This window comes from Falco cherrug, chromosome 4, assembly GCF_023634085.1.
Source record: "Falco cherrug isolate bFalChe1 chromosome 4, bFalChe1.pri, whole genome shotgun sequence".
Lineage (NCBI taxonomy): Eukaryota > Metazoa > Chordata > Aves > Falconiformes > Falconidae > Falco > Falco cherrug.
In genome coordinates this window covers 100,158,347-100,178,355 of record NC_073700.1, presented here as the reverse complement: position 1 = coordinate 100,178,355, position 20,009 = coordinate 100,158,347, and the positions used below count along the sequence as shown (strand labels likewise).

Sequence of the window (20,009 nt, the reverse complement as noted above, 5' to 3'; positions counted from 1 at the left end):
AGGCCTGAATGTCAGAATTTTTTTGCCGTAAAATCTCATTCAATGTGACTTTTTACGTTTAAAGATTTTCATACTGCTTACCAGCAAATCATACCCTCTAGAGGGCAGTTTGTACCACAAGTGAAAATACTGAGACAACAATGGCAACTCTGAGATGAAATTATTTCTGGATATATTTAGTAAAGAGCTGAACGCATTAATCTTTTCCTATGGGTGAGGGAAAATTCAGAAAACTGTAATGAAGCTTTCATGGAATAATGGTCTATAGGAACTAGGCCAAACTAGCAAACATGGAAAACAACCTTATATTTGGTAAGTGTTTCAGAGTCAATGGATGAAGAAGGAACAAAATTAGGGAGAGTGCTGTTTTACAGAAAAAATTGCATGCTTCTGACTTCCTTGCAGAAGTACAGCAATGGATGATAATGTATCTGGGGCACAGAATAAAATTCAGCATGACATGTGAAGAATCAAGGTACAGAAGAAATAAGCCAAGTGGTTTAGCTGCTAAATGAGGGCAAGTTGATTGGGGGGGGGGGGGGGGAGTGATTAACCACATTACAGTCTTTACTATCAGGAGCAATGCAAGCAATTACGTAACTGAGGTAGCCCTCACCTTACAGCAGCTGTTATTCACAGTGGATATATGACATTGCAGGTAGGCAATTCTGCTTCTTTCTCTCACATTTGTTTTTGGCCTGTTGTTGTACGTTTGTATGTATCACCTGGTCTTGTGACAAAGTGATAAAGCACAGTCAGGCTTCAAGCTTCCCATTGCAATTGGAATATGTATTGCACATTCTCAATCATAGCAAAGCTCATGGAAACCTTAACAAGATTAGGCCCTTTGAGGACATTTGACAGCTGGACAACTGTGTTTTGCAGTTTGGGTATGTGCATATATCCAATAATGTAGTCCTTAGTATCTGCAAGTTCGTAATATCACCTCACTGATTATGACTTCTGGTTTTAAATCTACTGTATTGAATTTTGTTCCACTCCCACGATTCTGAAAAGAGACAAGATCACAAATAGTGTATGTTTATAGTTTCCTGATTCTTTTACTTTTTTTCAGATTGCGACATAGATCTTTCTATAGCAATTGATATTTCAAGGCGCATGTGGCCAGCATCCACAGTGCTTCTGAAACTGAAATTGCAAGCATATCTCCCCAGACTTTTACTCCAGATGAAATTGCTGCCAAATACCAGCTGTAGTGCTGTCTCTCCAGTCAACATTAGATTCAAGTTCCAAGTGTTGGCGCAGACCAAACAATTCATCTTTGACTCTGATTTTGAAGATTATAATGAGGAAATCATCCAGAAGTTCTTAGATGTACAGACCACTGTGGACACCTACCTAAATTCAGACTTCTTACAGGCACTTGAAGAGAAGTTCTTTAGTGTGACCTCTGCTAAAGTTAAGGTAACTGAATGATGTGAACATATATGTTGGAAAATTCGTTTGTTATTTACAGACTCTGATGCTAGGTACTCCAGGGAGACATAAAGGTAGTTGGTGTATTCAAGAAACAGAATCATAGAATGATTGAGGTTGAAAGAAAACCTCTAAAGGTCACCTTGTTCCACCCCCTGCTCGAGGAGGGTCAACTAGAGCAGGCTGCCCAGGACCATGGCCAGATGGCTTTTGAGTATTTCCAAGAATTCCACAACCTGTCTAGGCAACCTGTGCCAGTGCTCAGTCACCCTCATGGTAAAAAGGTGTTTCCTTACACTTACGTAGAACCTCTTGTTCTTTCATTTGTCCTGATACAACTGCATACATGAGTTCCAATTCCCTAGGCACTCCTGTAGTGAGATGGTACCCAGAACATTTGGGTTAATACATACGATCATGAATATTCATACAGAAAACCTTCTTATATCTACCATGGAATGTCTTTGTTCTCTAAGTAGTGGTAAGAGTTCTCTTTCAGAAACTGAAAATCCTGATCCTGAATCTCTATCCAGAATAATGACAGCTCTAAGCAGAAGTCACATAAAACATCATTCAAGAAATTTGTTCACAGGGGTTTGTTTGTGTAGTTAACTTGTCAAATAATTTCACATAAAAAAGCCATGCTTATGGCTTATGGATAACTGATGATCAGGAGAAACTGCAGTTAATTCATCTTGAAGTGAGGTTAAGGGAGAAGCGTAAGGCTTGATCTAATCTGTTCTGAAGAGAATGGGGAATATTTCTGCTTAGGTGAAAAAAAGTTAGATCTCATTGGATTGTTTCAGGGTCATTGCTCTTACAGTTTATTCTTAATGAGGCACTGACTCAGTAAAGCACTGAGCATGTCCTGTAGTAGCTGTTTGAATATAATCATTGAGGTCTCCATGCAGGAAGACCTTCCTACTGAGGAAGGAGGGGTTAGCTCTTGCAAAATACATGATGATTCTTCTACGAACCTTATTTTAACTTTTATAAAATGATAATTTTAATCTGATGTGGAGTGAGAAAGCCATATTGTTACTAATTCCCCTGCTTTCAGAGGAAAGTTGGCATTCATTTTTTACAAACATTTACAAGCATAGGTATGACTTACCAATTTAGGTTGTAATTTGGTGCATATATACTTTTGTTCCCAAATATTTCTTAAAATGTTATTTTATTCTGAATGGAGAACATGACCACATATGATTTTGCTTCTTTTGGGCCTCAGTAGGGAGAATTTGTTTGACATATAAGTAAAAGCAGTGCTTTTTCTCTCCTAGTTGCCAATTCTGTTAAATTTCTGTTGAAGATTAGAGTCAAGCAAGACTTTCTCCATATGCATTATTATTAGAAATAAATATCCTGCATACCTCAGCACTTTACCAGTGCATTAATATTCCCTTCTGATACTGTTTATGTGCAAATTTAAAATACAAGACTGTAGAATGCACACGAAATCACAACTTAATCTCCCTAGGATCATGAGCAATAACATGCTTGTTCTGTAAAGATTATTAGTTATCAACCTCATCAGGGATAGTGATTCTCTGTTGTTTGCATTTCTTCTTTTCTTTTTTTTTTTTTTTTTTTTTTTGGTTTTCAGCAAAAATTGGACCTAATTGCAGCATTTTTGTCAAAACAAGACTCAGATGCATTCCAACAAGAGCTTCATGTAAATGAAAGCTTTGTAAACTTGTATAATGCCCATGCTACCACCCCACATTCCTTGCCCCCCATGTTTTTAAAATTAAAATATTGGCAACAAAAAGCATCAAGCCCAGGCCCTACAGTGTTGTTTCAAACAGTCTGTGATATATTTACCCATCCATGGTCCAGTTCTCCACTGTATCACGCTCTGCTTAAGCAAATGTAGAATCAGTACCAGTGCCTCTGTATGGGATGTTTGGGAACTTTCCACCACCCAAACCAGTTAGCTCTGCCCACACTTGAATTCTGGTCTCCTTGCTGCTTTAGCACAGAAGTGGGACGTTTGCTGTGGCAGTCACTTCATTTGCCTTTGCCATCTGTGGGAAAAATTCACTTTTTCAGAAGTAACAGAGTTTGCATTAGTTGAAGCCCTGCATTGTGTAGGGCATGTAAAATAAGAAGGATGGGAGGAAAGGAGTTCTAGCTGTGCTTCTTCACTTGTTGGTCAGAGAGTTTGGGAGGACTTCAAGTCATTGCCACTGGGGGCAGGAGACAGTTCACCTGTGCAGCCACTTTCTGGGAAACGTAATCCACTGGATGAGTGGAGCCTGGGAAGTCTTCTGCTGGTTTGAAGGAGGAAGGTGAGGAGACAAATGGGAAAGGACTAGTAGCTTGGAGGGGAGCTGTAAGAAACTGTGCTCTCCTCAGCCCTGAAAGAGGCTTAACTATAGCTTTTTGGCCTGAAAAGATGGGAATGTAGCCAATACAAAGGGTCAGGATTAGCATCATTACATGAGCTAAACCTTGTGTGTTAACAAGGAAAAGTATGACAGAGAGTGGAGCAGGATGATTCACTGCCTATGTGGAAAGGGCAAGAGGGTATAAGAATCTGCAGGGAGGGAGTATTGACCCAGAGGGGATGCGGTTCTTGGTGTGGCTCAGTTGACAGCTAACTGGAGCTGCTCTTGCAGAAAGGGAAATTTTTGTTTGCACCAAGTTCTTCTCCACATTCACATATAGGAGAACTCTTCTGGTATCAGAGAAAGCTTTTCAGTGGATAAGTCACAGCAGAATTGGTCTTCTACCTAGCATACTAAGAAGATGACAGATAAAATTAATAGCAATGCTATGAACTGGTCAGTAAGACATATCTTTCACATGGGAGAGCTGTCAGGGAAGGGAGGCTTTTGCGTTCTGTTCTCCTTGCTCCTCAGCACTTTTCCTAGCACACTTTCATATCTACCACAGTGTAGTGCAATTTGACCATCTCATAGCCATTTTCAATGCAAACTGTACTTCTTCCAATGACTTGACTTTTAGTCTCTTCTTAATTGACTTGGCATTACTCCCTTTCTGAACAGGTTCTGTTAGTATTTTCAGATGGGCTGGATGATTCGCTGGAAGACCTCAGAAAAGCAGCTGACTCACTTCGCTTTAAAGGTATTACAGTACCACATTGATGCTTCAGCCTCCTGCTAGCAGTTGCCCAATGTATTGCTCCCCCACTGCAATTTTTCCACATAACATTGCCTCTCTGTGCTCATATGGCATTCCTCAGGAATCACTCAAAGAGTCTGTGCTTCTTCATGTGAACCAGTGTACATGATGGCTTGTCACCAGTTGGCAAATGATGGAAGGAACACTCCTAGGGGTGTAGAGGGCCTGGGATGGTTCTGGTTTCTGGAGTCCAGCTCCAGCAGCTGAGGCAGTTTGGGGCAGCCCCTCTCACTGATAAGTGCAGTACCAGAGGTTAGACTCAACTCTGAGTTCTGCAAGAGTAAAGAGTTTTACTCTTGTGTTTGGGCACTGAGTAGCAGTCTGGTCTGACAACTGGGGAGAGAAGTTAACTGGAAAGTTACTGGTCTGGATTTTTCTCTTACACATTTTTCTCAATAGCTTGATTTCTTTTAACTACTGTGTTGAAGATACGAATTGTAAGTCTTTTAGAGAACTGCTGTTACTCACAGTGATATTGTTGGTTAACTAATATAGTTCAGGCATTCACTAATTTAAATCCATGCTTACATTGAAGGTCTTGATGCACTTCTATTAGTTGGCCTGGACAGTACACAGAATTTGACTGAACTTCGGGAAATAGAGTTTGGCAGAGGGTTTGGATACAATGAACCTCTGAGTGTTGGATTCGCAGAGATTGCAAACATCTTGCAGAGAAACCTTGTAAGTCCTTCTGTAATATAAACAAAAGGGGGAAAAACCCCAGGTTTTGTTTTGTGATTAATATACATAAATTAAATATTTCTTGTCATTTTTCAGGATACTGTTGCAGAAAGGAAATGCTGTAAGGTTGTTTGTAAATGCCTTGGAGAAAATGGTGACCATGGTGGCCAGGGAAGTCCTGGAAGGAAGGTAGGAATGCTAAGACAGACATTACTTAACATTTGCTTTATTTCTTATAGTGGGTTCATTTTTTTAGTATTTCAGAGCATGCATGCAGGTGCCCATGACCGTTGCTCTTAGGACAGGTGAAGGAGAAACATGAAATGTGGTCATTTCTCTGCTGCATGAAGTACACTATTGCAAAAGTATTTTTGTAATGAAAGTAATTCATACATATAAAAAATATTATGCATTCTCCTTCATCAATTCAGCAGAAAATGGAGAAGGATTTAAAAAATTAAGTCTGATTAACCAAGAGTCTTATTAGCTGTTGTGAATGAGAAACTTCCAGTTGCCAAGCCAAGAGTAGAAAATAATCCTTTTTCACTAGGTGTAAGCCTTATCCTTTTGTGCCTCTGGCTATTGCAAATATCCTCTTCTGTAAGTTTCTCCTGATCCAATACAGTAGTAATTTACATTTTTTCCTTTAAGATTTTGTATTGTCTGTTTTAAGCCTTTACAGATATCACCACTTCTACACTATGCTAGTAGACATCATTATTGAAGTTTTTAGAATATGTAGGCCCCATTTGACTACTATTCATTCCATTATTTCTACTTACTCCAGTAACATACTAAGTGAATTATATCTGCAGTTCACGCTCTTCAGTTATGTGGTTGCAGTTAAATGAATTTTTGGTTATCTCTTAGCAAAAATATAGTCTTCTTTTTTCTCTTAGTAAAAGTATAGTCTTCTAATATTTATTCATAAACCAATTTATTGATTTCTTCCATTAGTCTTGTTCATCTTATTAACACCTTCCTGTTCTACTGAAATGTTTAGGTTAATGTGCTTAAACAAAACAGTGTTCAGGATGAAGGCATAGTAGTTTTGCAGGCACAGACGTGATGCCTGGGTTGTACAGCCTACAATTGTAAAAACATGTTTTTGCAGCACAAATTCATGTCTCATTTTTGTTCATTTTCATTCCTAGAAATTCCATTTGTTCTAGTTTCTCTGTTCAAGTTTTTGTGAGGAGGGTATGAGATTTGTATGACTTCAAATGCGAAGTTGTACTATTGCTAAGTCTTTGTAAGTATTGCAATATCGTCATCCTAACAAGTTTTTGATTCCTTGTATTTTTCATTTCACCTTAGAATTTCATTACTGTGTAATGCTTCCTTTCCCAAATCACTAAGGAAGATAAATCAACCAAATATCCCAGTGAGCTTTGTTAACCCATCAGGCAGTTTCCTGAAATAACATACTGAAATTTTATATTGAATATTGAGGGGTTTTGTGGTTTTGGTTTTGGTTTTCTAGTTTGTGGGGTTTTTTTCACAGCCATGTCAAGTACATAGGATTGTGCAGAGTGTCTGTGTAACCGTAGTTGATGAAGCTTGCCCTCTTCAGCATAACCAGATCAGGAAATGGAGAAAGAATTTTTGGGAAATGTTTTCTATCTCTATGTGCCGAGTAATCTGATAGAAATTAACCCAGTGTGCTTTGAGAACAATGTTACTTATATCTGAAGTTTCTGTTTTTCAGGGAAGTACAGGTTACAAAGGATCTCCTGGCCATCCTGGTGAGGAAGGCGGGATTGTAAGTGATCATTATTCCTTCCTGCTAAGATGTTGTTGGTTGATGTGTGAACCTGTCTTCACTTACTTATTCACTCAGTGCTCATCAATGTGAACCTAAAATGTGTTTAAGCAACATGTATCTGAAGGTAAATATACAGACTTGATTCTCTGTGCCTCTGCACCTCACCATAGTTAGTAATAACTTATAATGCAGAAACAGGATCAATTAGAAAGAATCACACAACAGCATCTTATGTGGCATATTTATGGCTAACTCATACCTTCATTTTTCATTACAGTCTGTACCAGATTCTGTGCTGATAGTTTTAGAAAAGGCCATCCCTTCCTGAGGAGATTGAGGCACGGACTTCTGAATTTGACCGGAAGACCTTTTATTAGTCCAAACCCCACGCTTATATATCCTCGTTTGCTGTTCACGCACAACATACTAAAATATCATTGGTTAATCAATACTGTTCACGCACTTCTTGGCTACATATAATTGGTTAATTACTAAGCTACAAACACACTGAACTTACTGCATTTTTTTTTCTCTCTTCTTTATCATCTGTGTGAGTTTCATGTTCTCAGCCAGCTCGACGTGGCATTGCGCATCTGCTCCAGCCTCACTTCATATCCCATTTTTCTTCCAGGCATTCAGCCAACCTTATCTTACTTTCTTTCTTCTTTAGCCTTCAAAGTACTTCACAGGCATCGCGGTCTCCAGCACCTGCCACAAAGCTCTCTACACCTTCCCTTCTTAGCATGAGTGAATATCTTATGACTGGATAACAAAGCTAAATTTTGCAGTGTGTTTTGGCGATTTCTGAACCCTTTGTGGTGTGCTGTTCCTGACATAAACTTGAACATAATGTGCATAAGCCAAATCCCAACCCACTAGGAGTATTTCTTCCTCTTCTGCTGTCTAGAAACCAACAAAAATTCCATAAAGAATAGGACATAATTTTCTTAGCACCACAAGCACAGAACACTGTACACATGACATGGATGTTACTCCTAAATACAGGTGAGAAGCCTTCAAACTAAGAACCAGTAAGGATTTCTCTCTGTACATAACTGTAAAATCCACATTGGAGTAGTTCTAGTTCTCACAGTAGATTGGTCAGCCTGAATTTGTCTTTGGTGAGGCAGCTTGGGGCAAGCTTACTGTCTATTCAGAGAAAGGTGGTAGTGGAAAAGAAGAGTTGTCATTCTAAGATTATCAGGAAAGTGCATTGTGATGGTGGTTTTACAGTGTTTTTGGAAATCACTGGCTTAAACTACTGGAGCAGCTTCCATCAGAATATTTCTTTTTTCAGGTGGCCTGATTTGTTGAACAATAGAATAAAATTCCATATAAGTAATTTCCAGAATGACGTAAAAATACATACGTTACTCAGGAATGGAACTCTTTTTTTTACATCCTTTCAAAGATATGAATGACATGGTGTAAGTAGGAATTAAATTTCAAACAGCGAGGGTTTTTAAAATTGAGAAACATTTTGAACATGTTGAAAGGGAATGCCCAAAATTTTTCACCACAGCATTTTTATTTGAAAGAATCTAAATCTTGCCTGAAGTGGTGAAGGGGTGAAAACAATTTTGAATTTTTTTTCCTGTATAACACTGATTTTTTATTTTTGACCCTCTAAGGATACAGAATAATCTTCCAGGACAGATAAATTACAGAAATCTTATTTCTGAATTTTCTGGACCCTTCATTTTCCTTTTCTTTACTGTGGAAGGATGAGAAGAAGTCATGTCCACACTTCCTGAAACTTTTTCCATCTCCTGTGTGTGAAGCCTACTGGTGACTTTCATGTTTTAAGTTTGCCTTGCTAAATGCTAAAATTTTTTCCAGCCACAAGATAAAAATTTGAATCATCCAAAACAGCTGAATATAGTAAATACATAGCAGAAAGCAGGCTGCTGATTATAGATTACAGAAAATGCCACAAAAGAAGGTTGAGGAGCTACTGCTGGACAGCTTTGGTTTACCTTGGTGTAGTACTCAGCTCAGGAATTAGTCTTAATGTTTCACATAGGGAATGCAGCTGTACCAAAATGCTTAAACTTCTGGTTTTTTTCATATTATGGGGTGTTTTTGTGGCACCATTGTCTAACAATCTAGAATATCATCCATGTTGCTTTTTGGCTAATTTAGAGACCTTTTTTTACAGAAAGAGAATGGTCTTTGTTCTTCTGATCTTAGACTCTTCAAGTTTGACTTCCCTTTTGCATGGTAGTACAGAACCTCTCATGTTTCCTGTGTGTTTGTTCTCATTTTGTCATTGTTTACCTTTTTAGACAGCAGTTTTAAGGGAATCTGCTGTGAGATGCGCTCTTTTTCTAATTTTTTTTAGAACTTCCATCCATAGAAAGCTGGAATAGAAGTTCTCAGAGATCAGTGACTGGAGGAAAGTAATTCAATATTCAGTTAAAAAACAGTCCACCAAAAGGCCTTCCTTCAAGTACAATTTCAGTCAAAGATTGGTAGTGCAATTTTAAAACATCCCATGATAATGAGAGCAGAGAACCAGGTGCAACTCAAACTAGTAACTGACTGTTCTGTTATGGCCAGTATGAAAATTTCCAGGTGACTTCCATTTGTGTCCTTAGTCAGTGAATGGTGATATAATTCTGTGTTGCTTTAATTTTATATAATGACTTAACCCGTAGCCTTTTGTGCCTTTGAATGGCCGTTGTATGGATGAGTTTCAACATTCTCTTCTGTTTCTTAGGGGGAGAGAGGCCCAGCTGGTTTCAATGGGACTCAGGGAGACAGGGGATGCCCAGGTGCCAGAGGCCGTAAGGCAAGTATGTCATTTTAGAAGCATTTTCTAGTTTTGTTTCCCACAAACCTGTTTTCTGTACTGAGGACAAATACCATGAAGCTTGAATGGACAGCAAGACCCAGCTGTAAGAATAGCAGACAATTTTTGCTGTCTCCTTTTGGGAGGTACTTTGTGTAACCAAATCATGGCTTGGTCAAATGGCTAAGCTGACTCAGCAACTTGCCAGTGATTTTTCCACCACGAGCTCCAGACTGGCATTAGGAAAGCTGTAAAGCTTTACAGAATGGGAATGAAAATGAAAGCTGTGCTGCATTCCCATGGAAAAGGGATCAATCCCATATGTGGCAGCAGGGAATTGTATGGTAGGGACTACAAATATTGAGCCCAGCATGCCCTCTGCACAGCAAGCTATTGTGTCCTGCTTCTCAAGCTCAATAAAAATACTTTTGCCAAATTTCATCTATATTTATTTTTTATTTCAGGGGTCCAGAGGCTATAGAGGGAGTCAGGTATGTTGTTTCATGTGTGATCAATTTTCTTTGACAACAGTACTCTGCTTCCTTTTAAGTTCTTACCTTGTAAGATGAAAATATCAACAAGGAAGGAAAACAGTGTAAAAACTTCAGAGTATTTAATATACTTTTGCTGTGGTTGTGTAAGATTAGATTTAAATGAGCCATTAGGTATCACATTGCTAAAAGCCAGCAGTCTTATTAATTGTATTTTTAGCATTGTTGCAGTCATTGTTGATTTAGTCTAATTGACAAGAAAGGAATTTATTTAGTGGCTATTTTAATAATCTGTTAAGGTGATAATTCTGATCAGCTGAATCTCATATTCGAATTGTTGAGGAAGCAGAGCAGAATCATAGAATCATTTAGGTTGGAAAAGACCTTTGAAATCATCACGTTCAACCATTAACCCAGGACTGCCAAGTCCATCACTAAACCATGTCCCTGAGTGCCGCATGTACGCATTTTTTTAAACACCTCCAGGGATGGTGATTCCACTGTCTCCCTGGGCAGCCTGTTCCAATGCTTGACCACCCTTTCAGAAAAGTTTTTCCTAATATCTAATCTAAACCTCCCCTGGTGCAACTTGAGACCATTTCCTCTTGTTCTGTTGCTTGTTATCTGGGAGAAGAGACCGACCCCCACCTGTCTACAGCTCCTTTCAGGTAGTTATAGAGAGCAATGAGATCCCCCTCCTCCGAAAGATGGAAAAAAAGGAAGGGAGAAAAAAAGATTGTGACTAATATTTATTGTAGATTTTGACAACTTTTTTCCGGAGTTGTTATTGACGTCTTTTCAATAGCCGAATTTCTCTTCAGCTGTTGTTGTCATCCACTGATCTTGCAGCTCTGCTTATTTAACCTTTCAAACATACCTGTGTTTTAAAGAGATATTGTCACCAATTTGTTAATAAAATGTGACACCTGGAAGACAATGATCTGTAATGGCAATATTAGCTCCCAAGCTAAAGCTATAAAAATGGATTTCAGATTGTATTGGGTGCTTTGATAGAAAACCACTCCTAGGAAAGATACAGGAGCCTCAAAGACTCAGAAGATACTTGCTTCCAAACGTGCACAGCTACACATGTGAGAAAGTTCAGAGAGTGTTTCTGATACATCAGCTCTATTAAAGTACTGCTCTGTACTGACTTTTTTAATGCTCCCATGTTTTTTTCTTCCCTTTTCCATTTTCTGCTCTGTTCCCTGAAGTAATTTGCCCTCCTTGGAACATCTGAAACATCTGATTATAGAAGAGGGAGAGTTCTTGCTGGTGATTTTGATTTGTCCAAGTTGAATTGTACAGTAGGACTTATCAGGAGCACAAACCCTACCGAAATCAAATGAATATGTGAATGTCTTCATTATGTTGTGTCATTATATCTACTAATTTTATTTTAACTAAAAATATGAAACTTTCAACACATAAAAAATGTACAGTTCAGTACTGCTAAATTAGTAATGTTGAGGTGGTTTATTGAAGTCTGCAAGGCATTTTAGTACAGCTATTTGGAGAAAAAAGGCAATACTGAGTATTTAATACTATGATGTTTGGCTCAGATTTTCTGTGATAGGAAATGAGGGAGAGAAAAATTAGAACTTGAATAGAAGTCATGATTGCTTACTTAGTGCTCAAAATTTTCGTGGAATACTTACTCAAAAACTTCTTTTTTGAGTGACATATTAATCTCATAAAATGTAGAGCCAGCCATTTTTTCTTGTAGTACATAAAAAACTGTTATAAACGAATGAAAATATTTCTCAGGAGCTTTAACTAGGTGGTTTTGCAAAATCAGTTTAGCATAAAACCTACAAAGCAATTGTATATGTGTCCCCTGTTAGAGTGCGATGCCTGTTGGTTTAACAAGCTTTTATGCCGCTTTCAGTGAGTTGTTGAGTGTCATTTCAGCTTTCAGGGTAGTGGTCTCTGCTAATTTCATTTCTTACTACAAATAAAAACATCACAATTAATTCCTTCATTTTTGTCCAAGTAAAGAAAGACAGAAGAAGCACTTAAAAATATTCTTTAAAAATTGTGTTATTTGGCCAGGTCTGAAACAGATCATCATACATAAATGAAATAAGGTTCTCACAGTTATAACTCTAACCAGAAATCTCACTCTTCATCTGAACAACAAGATAATATTGCAGACTCCCTAAGGTTGGGATGGTGGTTTTGTGAGAAAATGGCTTGCATGAATGATTGCAATATGGTGATTAGTTTTTGCTTACAAAAAGAAGAGCAAGGTGTGTTTGAATGGGAATGTGACTGCTGTTTGTGTAGCATTACATTGCTGAAACAGTAATGAAGTTTCTTTAACAAGTCTTAAAGCCTAAGATCAGCCTTCTGTAATTGTTTTTATTATGGTTATTCTTTCCAAATTTTCAATACACCATTCATGGTATAAAATTATTATTAAAAAAAAAAGCAAGCACAATACAAACACATACAATGGTTGACACCAGAATTATGAGGTTATCAGCATGCTAGATCAGATACTAGTAGTTGTATTTTGGAATATATCCATATTTTGATGGTGCTGCAGGTGGGAAAAAGATTTGAAAACTAACAGATGGAAAAGCAGAATTTAAATCCTGATGAAGATCTATAATTTTAATAACCATTGTTCTTATGAAGTATTCTTAACTATGAATTGTTTTAAAAGATAATAATTCATTTAAAATCTGAATTATTAATTCCTATTTATAATTATTATTCTTGCTAGCCATTGAAAACCAGTATTCTTATTCAAGTTTCCAAAAGTAAGTTGAATACTTCTCTTGCTCAATGAGGCCAGTGGACTAATGCTAATAGGGTTTTTTTTGCTTACTGCTACAGGGTGAACATGGTGAGAGTGGATCTGATGGCACTGATGGAGAGCGGGTAATCATTGCTTTAAATGTGCAGTGCAATTAAGGAGACCTACCTCAGGGTTCAAAAGTATAGCTTTTTGCACCTTTGAATGGGCTTTAAACCTGAACAGAAATTCTGTTGTTTAAAGTTGCATATCTGATTGAAGCTGGGTTCTGCCAGACAAAATTCAGAAACCACGTTTGTCAGAAAGAGCAACCATTAATTTTTTTCTTCTTTTTTCCCCCTTTGTGAGTCTAGGGAGAACATGGTCTTCCTGGACCTTCTGGAGAGAAAGGCAGCGCAGGAAAATGGGTGAAACATCCTTTATAGCAATGTTTAGATTTTATGGCAACATCTTTCAAAAGTCTAATGCTATCTGTAATCCCTGTAAGTTGTTTTTAATAGCTGCCTGTTTTCTAGTATCATGTGTCTCCTACTGTAAATCAGTGTAGCTCCGTGGACTTAAAACAGATCTGTGTTCTTTTACTTGGCCTTCCTCTACCACAGATATTATTTCTGTCTGTACCCAAATTGTTGTGCTCTTTTTATGAATTTAGGGCAGAAAAGGCCCAAGAGGAGAACCAGGTGAACGAGGAGAATCTGGTCTAAGAGGAGATCATGTAAGTGTAATCCTTCCTTCTTGTTAGGTTGCACTGATTTATGCCTGGATTTTGTGATGGAGCTGCCTGAAATATATGTGATCTGAAGATTTTTTCACAATCCTAGATGGTGCAATGTTCTGCAAAGATGTATGGCATATTCCAGAAGTCCTGAATTATTTAGATGCAGATGGGCTGATGTGTTTTGATATGCTGTTCGGAAGCAGATGTTTAAGCTTCAGGTCTCCTTGTTCCTTGCATTTTTGTTTTATTTATTTATTTGGTTTTGGGCAGTGTAACTCCTTTTGGAGCTACTTAGTCCTTGAAAATCCTTTGCACTGACTCTTGGTTAGCAATTTGTAATGATGCAAAGGCAAGTTACTTCCTCATGCTGACATTTTTTTCCTCGCATGCTCTGGAGCCCTATATAAATGTAGTCCTTGAGGATGGAAATTTCAGTGCAGACACCACGCTTCTCATATCACAGCTTTAAGTCTTCTCACACATATTTCAAAGGCCTTTGTTCTAAACAGTCAGATATAGTGTTGACTCCTGTCTCCTAATGCTTATAAAAAAAAATATAAAATCAGGTGTCATGGTAACTTGCCTCTTTGAGAGATCTGGATTTCACCTGTGACTAAATGGACCTCCATTCTAGTGTAACTCCATCTGAAACTCACTAGCTAGCTATGATCTTAACTCAGTTAACTACACCCAAACAGCCAGAACAGCTTCACATTTTCAGGGTTTATTTTGTTGCCCACTAGTAATATTTCTTCTCATCTCTTTGTGAAAGAAACTTGTGGATTTGCAGAATTTCCTATATAGTGTTTTTACAAGCATCTTCATTTAAAATAGCCTCTGCATTTCTTGTTGGCTGCAGTGACAAATCTCTTCGATCCTATTTCCATATTCTGCCTCTGTAATCAGTGTAATAGAGCTGGTGTCACTGAAAATGCTGAGCTTTCTGTTTAACTCTTCCAGGGAGATCCTGGGATTAGCAATAATGTTCCTGGTCCTAAGGGTGAAAAGGGAAACCCAGCACAGCAGGTAAACAAGTAATTTTATATTAAGGAGAGAGGATATGCATAATTGCTAAGTTCTATTGGCTGTCCAGTGACTTAAGCAGCTCTTTTCTTTTGTATTTTACGTTTAGTTTATGTCTGCAACACAGAAAGCTTTGAGAAGTGCTTGATACTGAAAAAAAAATATGAAAAGCTTAACAAAGACTATGGAAAGATTTTCATAATATAGAGCTAAGATGGTTTTAGTATAAATACGTTATTCTACCACAGATTTACATCACCAGTTTGAGAGGCTTCTAGTAACGGGTTGTAAGGATACTATTAAAAGCCATGCTGGAAAACATGCATGGAGTATCAACAGGTGTACTCATTTCACTATGGAACTGCTATTTCCTGAGGGTGGTGGACAAACTCCATTTTGATCTGTATCTAGAATATAGGATAAGAGCTGGGATATGCGCTTATATAGTGACATCTGAATTCTTAAGAGGTGTTTGAGCAATACTGCAAGAAAAGAAACATAACAGAAAAGCACCACCCATTTAACCACCTCACTTTGTTTGGAAGGAATAAGCAAAGATGATAAGTAGTTGGACAGTAGTATATAAGTGATGGTGGATGAAAGCTTAAGAGGGAGAGAACTAGCAACATGTGAGAAAAATGAACCATTTCAGAAATTTTATTCTCTCTGAACAAGTAGGGTTGTGTGCACATGTTCAGACGTGTGTGCATATATGTCTATGTAGAGTGTGCTGAAAGCCGTATAAAAACTGTGAGGGTCACTTTTTGGAATAATTGTGTTTTGATGATTTTTTGGAAACAAACCTCATCAAACTTTCTCATCTTAAGAAGTCTGACTGAAAAGCTGAAGTTAACAAAAATGATTTCACAAAATCCTTGACCAAGTATCAGCTGTTAGTAACTGATGGATTGGAAATCCAAAGTGAGCATGATCTCTCTGGTTTATAATTTTTGATTGTAAATGATTTGCAGGGAACAGGAATCAGCATTTAGCATGATACAACTGATTGCAATGAAATTACTTAGGAGAAGAAACAAAGAAGGAAAGTATAAAGAAGAATGTGTAAGTACAAGAGAAAGAGAGTATTTAAAGAGCTTGTTCATTACTTTGTTTTTCAGGGAGACCCAGGACCACATGGACTTGAAGGAGAGCAGGGTGATGCTGGCCCTGATGTAAGAAGAGTAATCAGTACAGGGTGGAAGTAATTGATAAAAGATAGAATGGGGTTCCCATTGAGAAAACCCAACTTTTCTCTTCTTTTTACCCACACTTAGAACTCCTGCAATGAGAGGGAACAAAAATCTTCTAAAGTTTTCATAGTGAAACATATTTGGCTTCAAATTTAGTAGCTTATGTGTATTGCAATGTGGTTGTGTTGTTTTGTGTTGTTTTTTTTTTTTTTTTTAAATCCGGACTTTGCTGTCCTGTTAATTTTAGTTCTGATTCATGTGAAGTCACAAGCCTTAAACTCAATGCAACCTTTTCTATGAGCCTTAATTGCTTCATAATTTCACCATAGATTAATCTATCCCTTTTTCCTCCCTGTGACTGCTCTTTTTAGTCCACTGGAGACTGGAACTCTTGAAGGCACCTCTTCTAGTCTGTCAGAAATGTGCCTGATGCCAAAATTTGGAATTATGATCCCTCCTCAGTCAGGCTGCAGAAACATCCTAAAGGCCTCCAGTGATGTGATATTTAACAGTAGCATTCACAAGTCATACTGAGCAGTGTGCAGTGGGACAGGGTGCAGACCTCTTAGCTCAGAGAAAGAGGGGTCTTGTTCTCTCTATTTTTGCCAAGGGCCAGCTGACTGGGAAAGTGTTTTCCGGAACCTTGTTGAGATGCCTTCCCTCTGCAGTCACTAAGGGTCGGTCTAAAGCCTTTTTTCCTGATAAAGCTTACTTGTGTAAGAATTTCTATCCCAAGTCCACTTTTCTCTCATTTTTACTCTAAACCTTTCTTTGGAAACAATCTCTGCTTTCTGTAAGCTGTATTTGATTTGATTGTATGTATAATGTGTTTTATTATAAGATGCTGTTTCACATATTGCTCAATGTTCTGGATCTAATTTCTCATGCCATTCTTTCCTAGGGTGCAACAGGTCGAAGAGGCCCTCCAGGTATAAAGGTGAGTGGGTAACCCTACCGCTTCCTATCTATATGCAGCTACAAGTTCAGCCTGAGCATTTGCTCCTTTTACGGGAGAAATTTCTGTGTGATCCAAGACACAAGTGTTTAACAATCAGAAGTCTATTTCAAGCCAAGGCAACCCTTGGATCTCAGGTGGATGTACCAGAGGCCTTCCTGACTTGAATGATTTAGAATTGGAAAGCAGCTTCCATTGAAGTAAAAAGACAGTTACTTTTATTATTAAGGCAAATGTGGGAATGCAAACAGAGAAGAAACTGTCACTAAAGGTGATGGGAATGAGTAGTCAAGCTGCATTCCTGAAACATAAGGCCAGAAGTCTCACAGTTTTTAATTCCTTTGCTGCATGCACAGAGATACATGCATGGCACATATGCAGCAGAGACAAAAATAAGGTAAGTTCTAAATGGTGCTTGGCTAAACCACAAACGTAACAGAGTGTTAGCTGCAGCTTTGCATATTGGCTCAAAGCATACACAAGAATCAAGATTTTGAAAACAATTTAATTTCCAAAGTAATTACCTAGGGGAATACAGTGTAGTTTGAATGCTTGTATATGATGTAAGGAGTAGGCCAACACCAATGCATGCTGACTCATCATTCCAGAAAGATCCTCTGATAGAAAATTCTCTCATGTTAGGTGATAGCCCTGGTTTTCCTAGCCTTTATACCCCATGGAGCCACAATGAAAGGAAACCTTCCTGACATCTAATTGGTAAAGACATCAATACCATTCTCTTAAATGAAATGAAGTTTTAAATAATGTTCTTGGCAAAGGAAGCTTGTTTGTCGCAGGGTATAAACTACAAAATAGTTATCAAAGCAAATCTAAAAGCAGGTACATTCAAGAGTGGATTAGTGCAAGTAAAAGTTAAATTCTAGGAACCTGAGAAGACTCAGATTTCCTTCCTTTATTTCACACACATACCCACACCCCCTCTCTCTCTCATAAACATTTTCCTTTGTCTGTCTGTCAGCCTGGCAGGAGTCTATAAGAACATATGAAACCATGACTCCCATACATCTGCTTGCAGGATACACCCCTTATCTCTATCCTATTGCTTGCTTTCTTGAGTATAGTTTATATGATCATTTCAGGAAACACATTGATTAGTACAAGTGGTTCATGTCTGACCCAGTCTCTCTGCAGGGTTGCTAACACAGATAAGTAAGATGGTATGTGGCTTAGTATAGCATTTTCCCTTTATGTTAGTGCATATAAACCCAGGGAAACATTACAATTTTGTGTATGACACTGTCAGTATCTGTATGATGGAGTATGTCTTGAAGTCCTGCCCAGTGTTGGAGTCTGGGGAATGGGGAGAGTTGAAGCTTCTGAATAAATGTGCAGAGCAACGTTTTGAGTAGTGATTGTTCTATGCAACTCTTCACTCACAGGCATGGTCAGGGCAAAATTCAGACCAGGTTTATCCCATCAGCTGACATGGCTTCACTAAGGGCAAATTGTACCTGGCAAATTCGGTGACCTTCTCTGATGGGATTACCAGTGTTGATGGGTGAGGAAAGAGCAAATGATATCGTCTGCCTGGACTTGTGCAAAGCATTTAGTGCTGTCCTGCGTGACATCTGTGTCTCTAAACTGGAGAGACATGGATTTGGTGGATGGACCACTTGGTGGATAAGGAATTGGCTGGATGGTCACATTCAAAAAGTTGTGGTAAATGGCTCATTGTCCAGGTGGAGACCAATGATTTCCTCAGGGGTCCATACTGGGATTGCATGCACCCTCAGCAAGTCTGCCAACGACACCAAGCTGCGTGGGTGGTTGACATGCTGGAAGGAAGGGATGCCATCCAGAGGGATCTTGACAGGCTTGAGAGGTGGGCCTGTGCAAACCTCATGAAGTTCAACAAGGCTAAATGCAAGGTCTTCCATGTGGGTCAGAGCAATCTCAAGCACAAATACATACTGGGCAGAGAATGGATTGAGAGCAGCCCTGAGGAGAAAGGCTTTGGAGTGTTGGTGGATGAGAAGCTGAACATGGCCCAGCAATATGCGTTTGCCACCCAGAAAACCAACCATGTCCTGGGCTGCATCAAAAGAAGCATGGCCAGCAGGTTGAGGGGGTTGCTTCTCCCCCTCTACTTCACTCTCATGAGACCCCACCTGGATTACTGCGTTCAGTTCTGGGCCCCACAACATAAGAACATGGACCTGTTGGAACAAACTTAGAGGAGGGCCACAAAGATGATCAGAGGGCTGGAGCACCTCTCCTATGAAGACAGGCTGACAGAGGTGAGGTTTTTCAACCTGGAGAAGAGAAGGCTCTGGGGAGACCTTTTAGCAGCCTTCCAGTACCTAGAGGGGCCTACAAGAAAGCTGAGGGACTTTTTACAAAGGCATGTAGCAGTAGGACAAGAGGTAATGGTTTGAAGCTGAAAGAGGGTAGATTTAGGTTAGATAGAGGGAAGAAATTCTTGACTGTGAGGGTGGTGAGACACTGGAACAGGTTGCTCAGAGAAATTGTGGATGCCCCATCCCTGGAAATGTTCAGGGCTGGGTTAGATGGAGCTTTGAGCAACCTGATCTACTGGAAGTGTCTTTGCCCATGGCAGGGGTGTTAGAACTAGGTAATCTTTAAGGTCCCTTCCAACCCAAACCATTCTGTAATTCTATGATCTTTCCAAGTCAGACTCATGTAATTCCGATGCAGTCCTAGTATCAAAGAGGAGACAAGATGAAGTGCATGCCCTCTTTGTTTCAGTCCTCAAGGAGCAATTGTTTCAAAGTCTCTGCCAAAGCCCTGTTTCCTTTGTCAAAGTTCACAATCTGAAAGTGTTCAGCACATACTATTAGAGGACACCTGTTAATAGTTTGCAGAGTTTGATAGATTTGATACGTTTCTCATGTTTCTAATTGTGGATGCAGTATGTGAATTGAAGTCCTTGTTGTGTTCTTAATTTGGTAAAAGGTGCATGATTTTTCATAAAACCTGCGCTGATTGAATGCTTTTTCTGCAACAGCAACAGTTTTTTAAACTGAAGGCCAAGTGTAAAATGTTAATAAATAACAGTGAGCATAGCCATG

At 38.7% G+C, this 20,009-nt stretch overlaps 1 protein-coding gene across 1 annotated transcript in view; it reads left to right on the top strand.

Annotated features, from left to right (window-relative positions):
- The first annotated feature begins 290 nt into the window (after window positions 1–290).
- The window catches only part of COL6A6 (collagen type VI alpha 6 chain), a 38,740-nt gene continuing 19,021 nt past the window's right edge, over window positions 291–20,009 (top strand). The window contains 14 exon segments of the mRNA XM_055707634.1: window positions 291–312; window positions 1,076–1,425; window positions 4,449–4,527; window positions 5,120–5,265; window positions 5,362–5,454; window positions 6,974–7,027; window positions 9,750–9,821; window positions 10,286–10,312; window positions 13,154–13,198; window positions 13,427–13,480; window positions 13,726–13,788; window positions 14,752–14,817; window positions 15,933–15,986; window positions 16,906–16,941. Coding sequence (XP_055563609.1) covers window positions 291–312; window positions 1,076–1,425; window positions 4,449–4,527; window positions 5,120–5,265; window positions 5,362–5,454; window positions 6,974–7,027; window positions 9,750–9,821; window positions 10,286–10,312; window positions 13,154–13,198; window positions 13,427–13,480; window positions 13,726–13,788; window positions 14,752–14,817; window positions 15,933–15,986; window positions 16,906–16,941 — 1,161 coding nt within the window.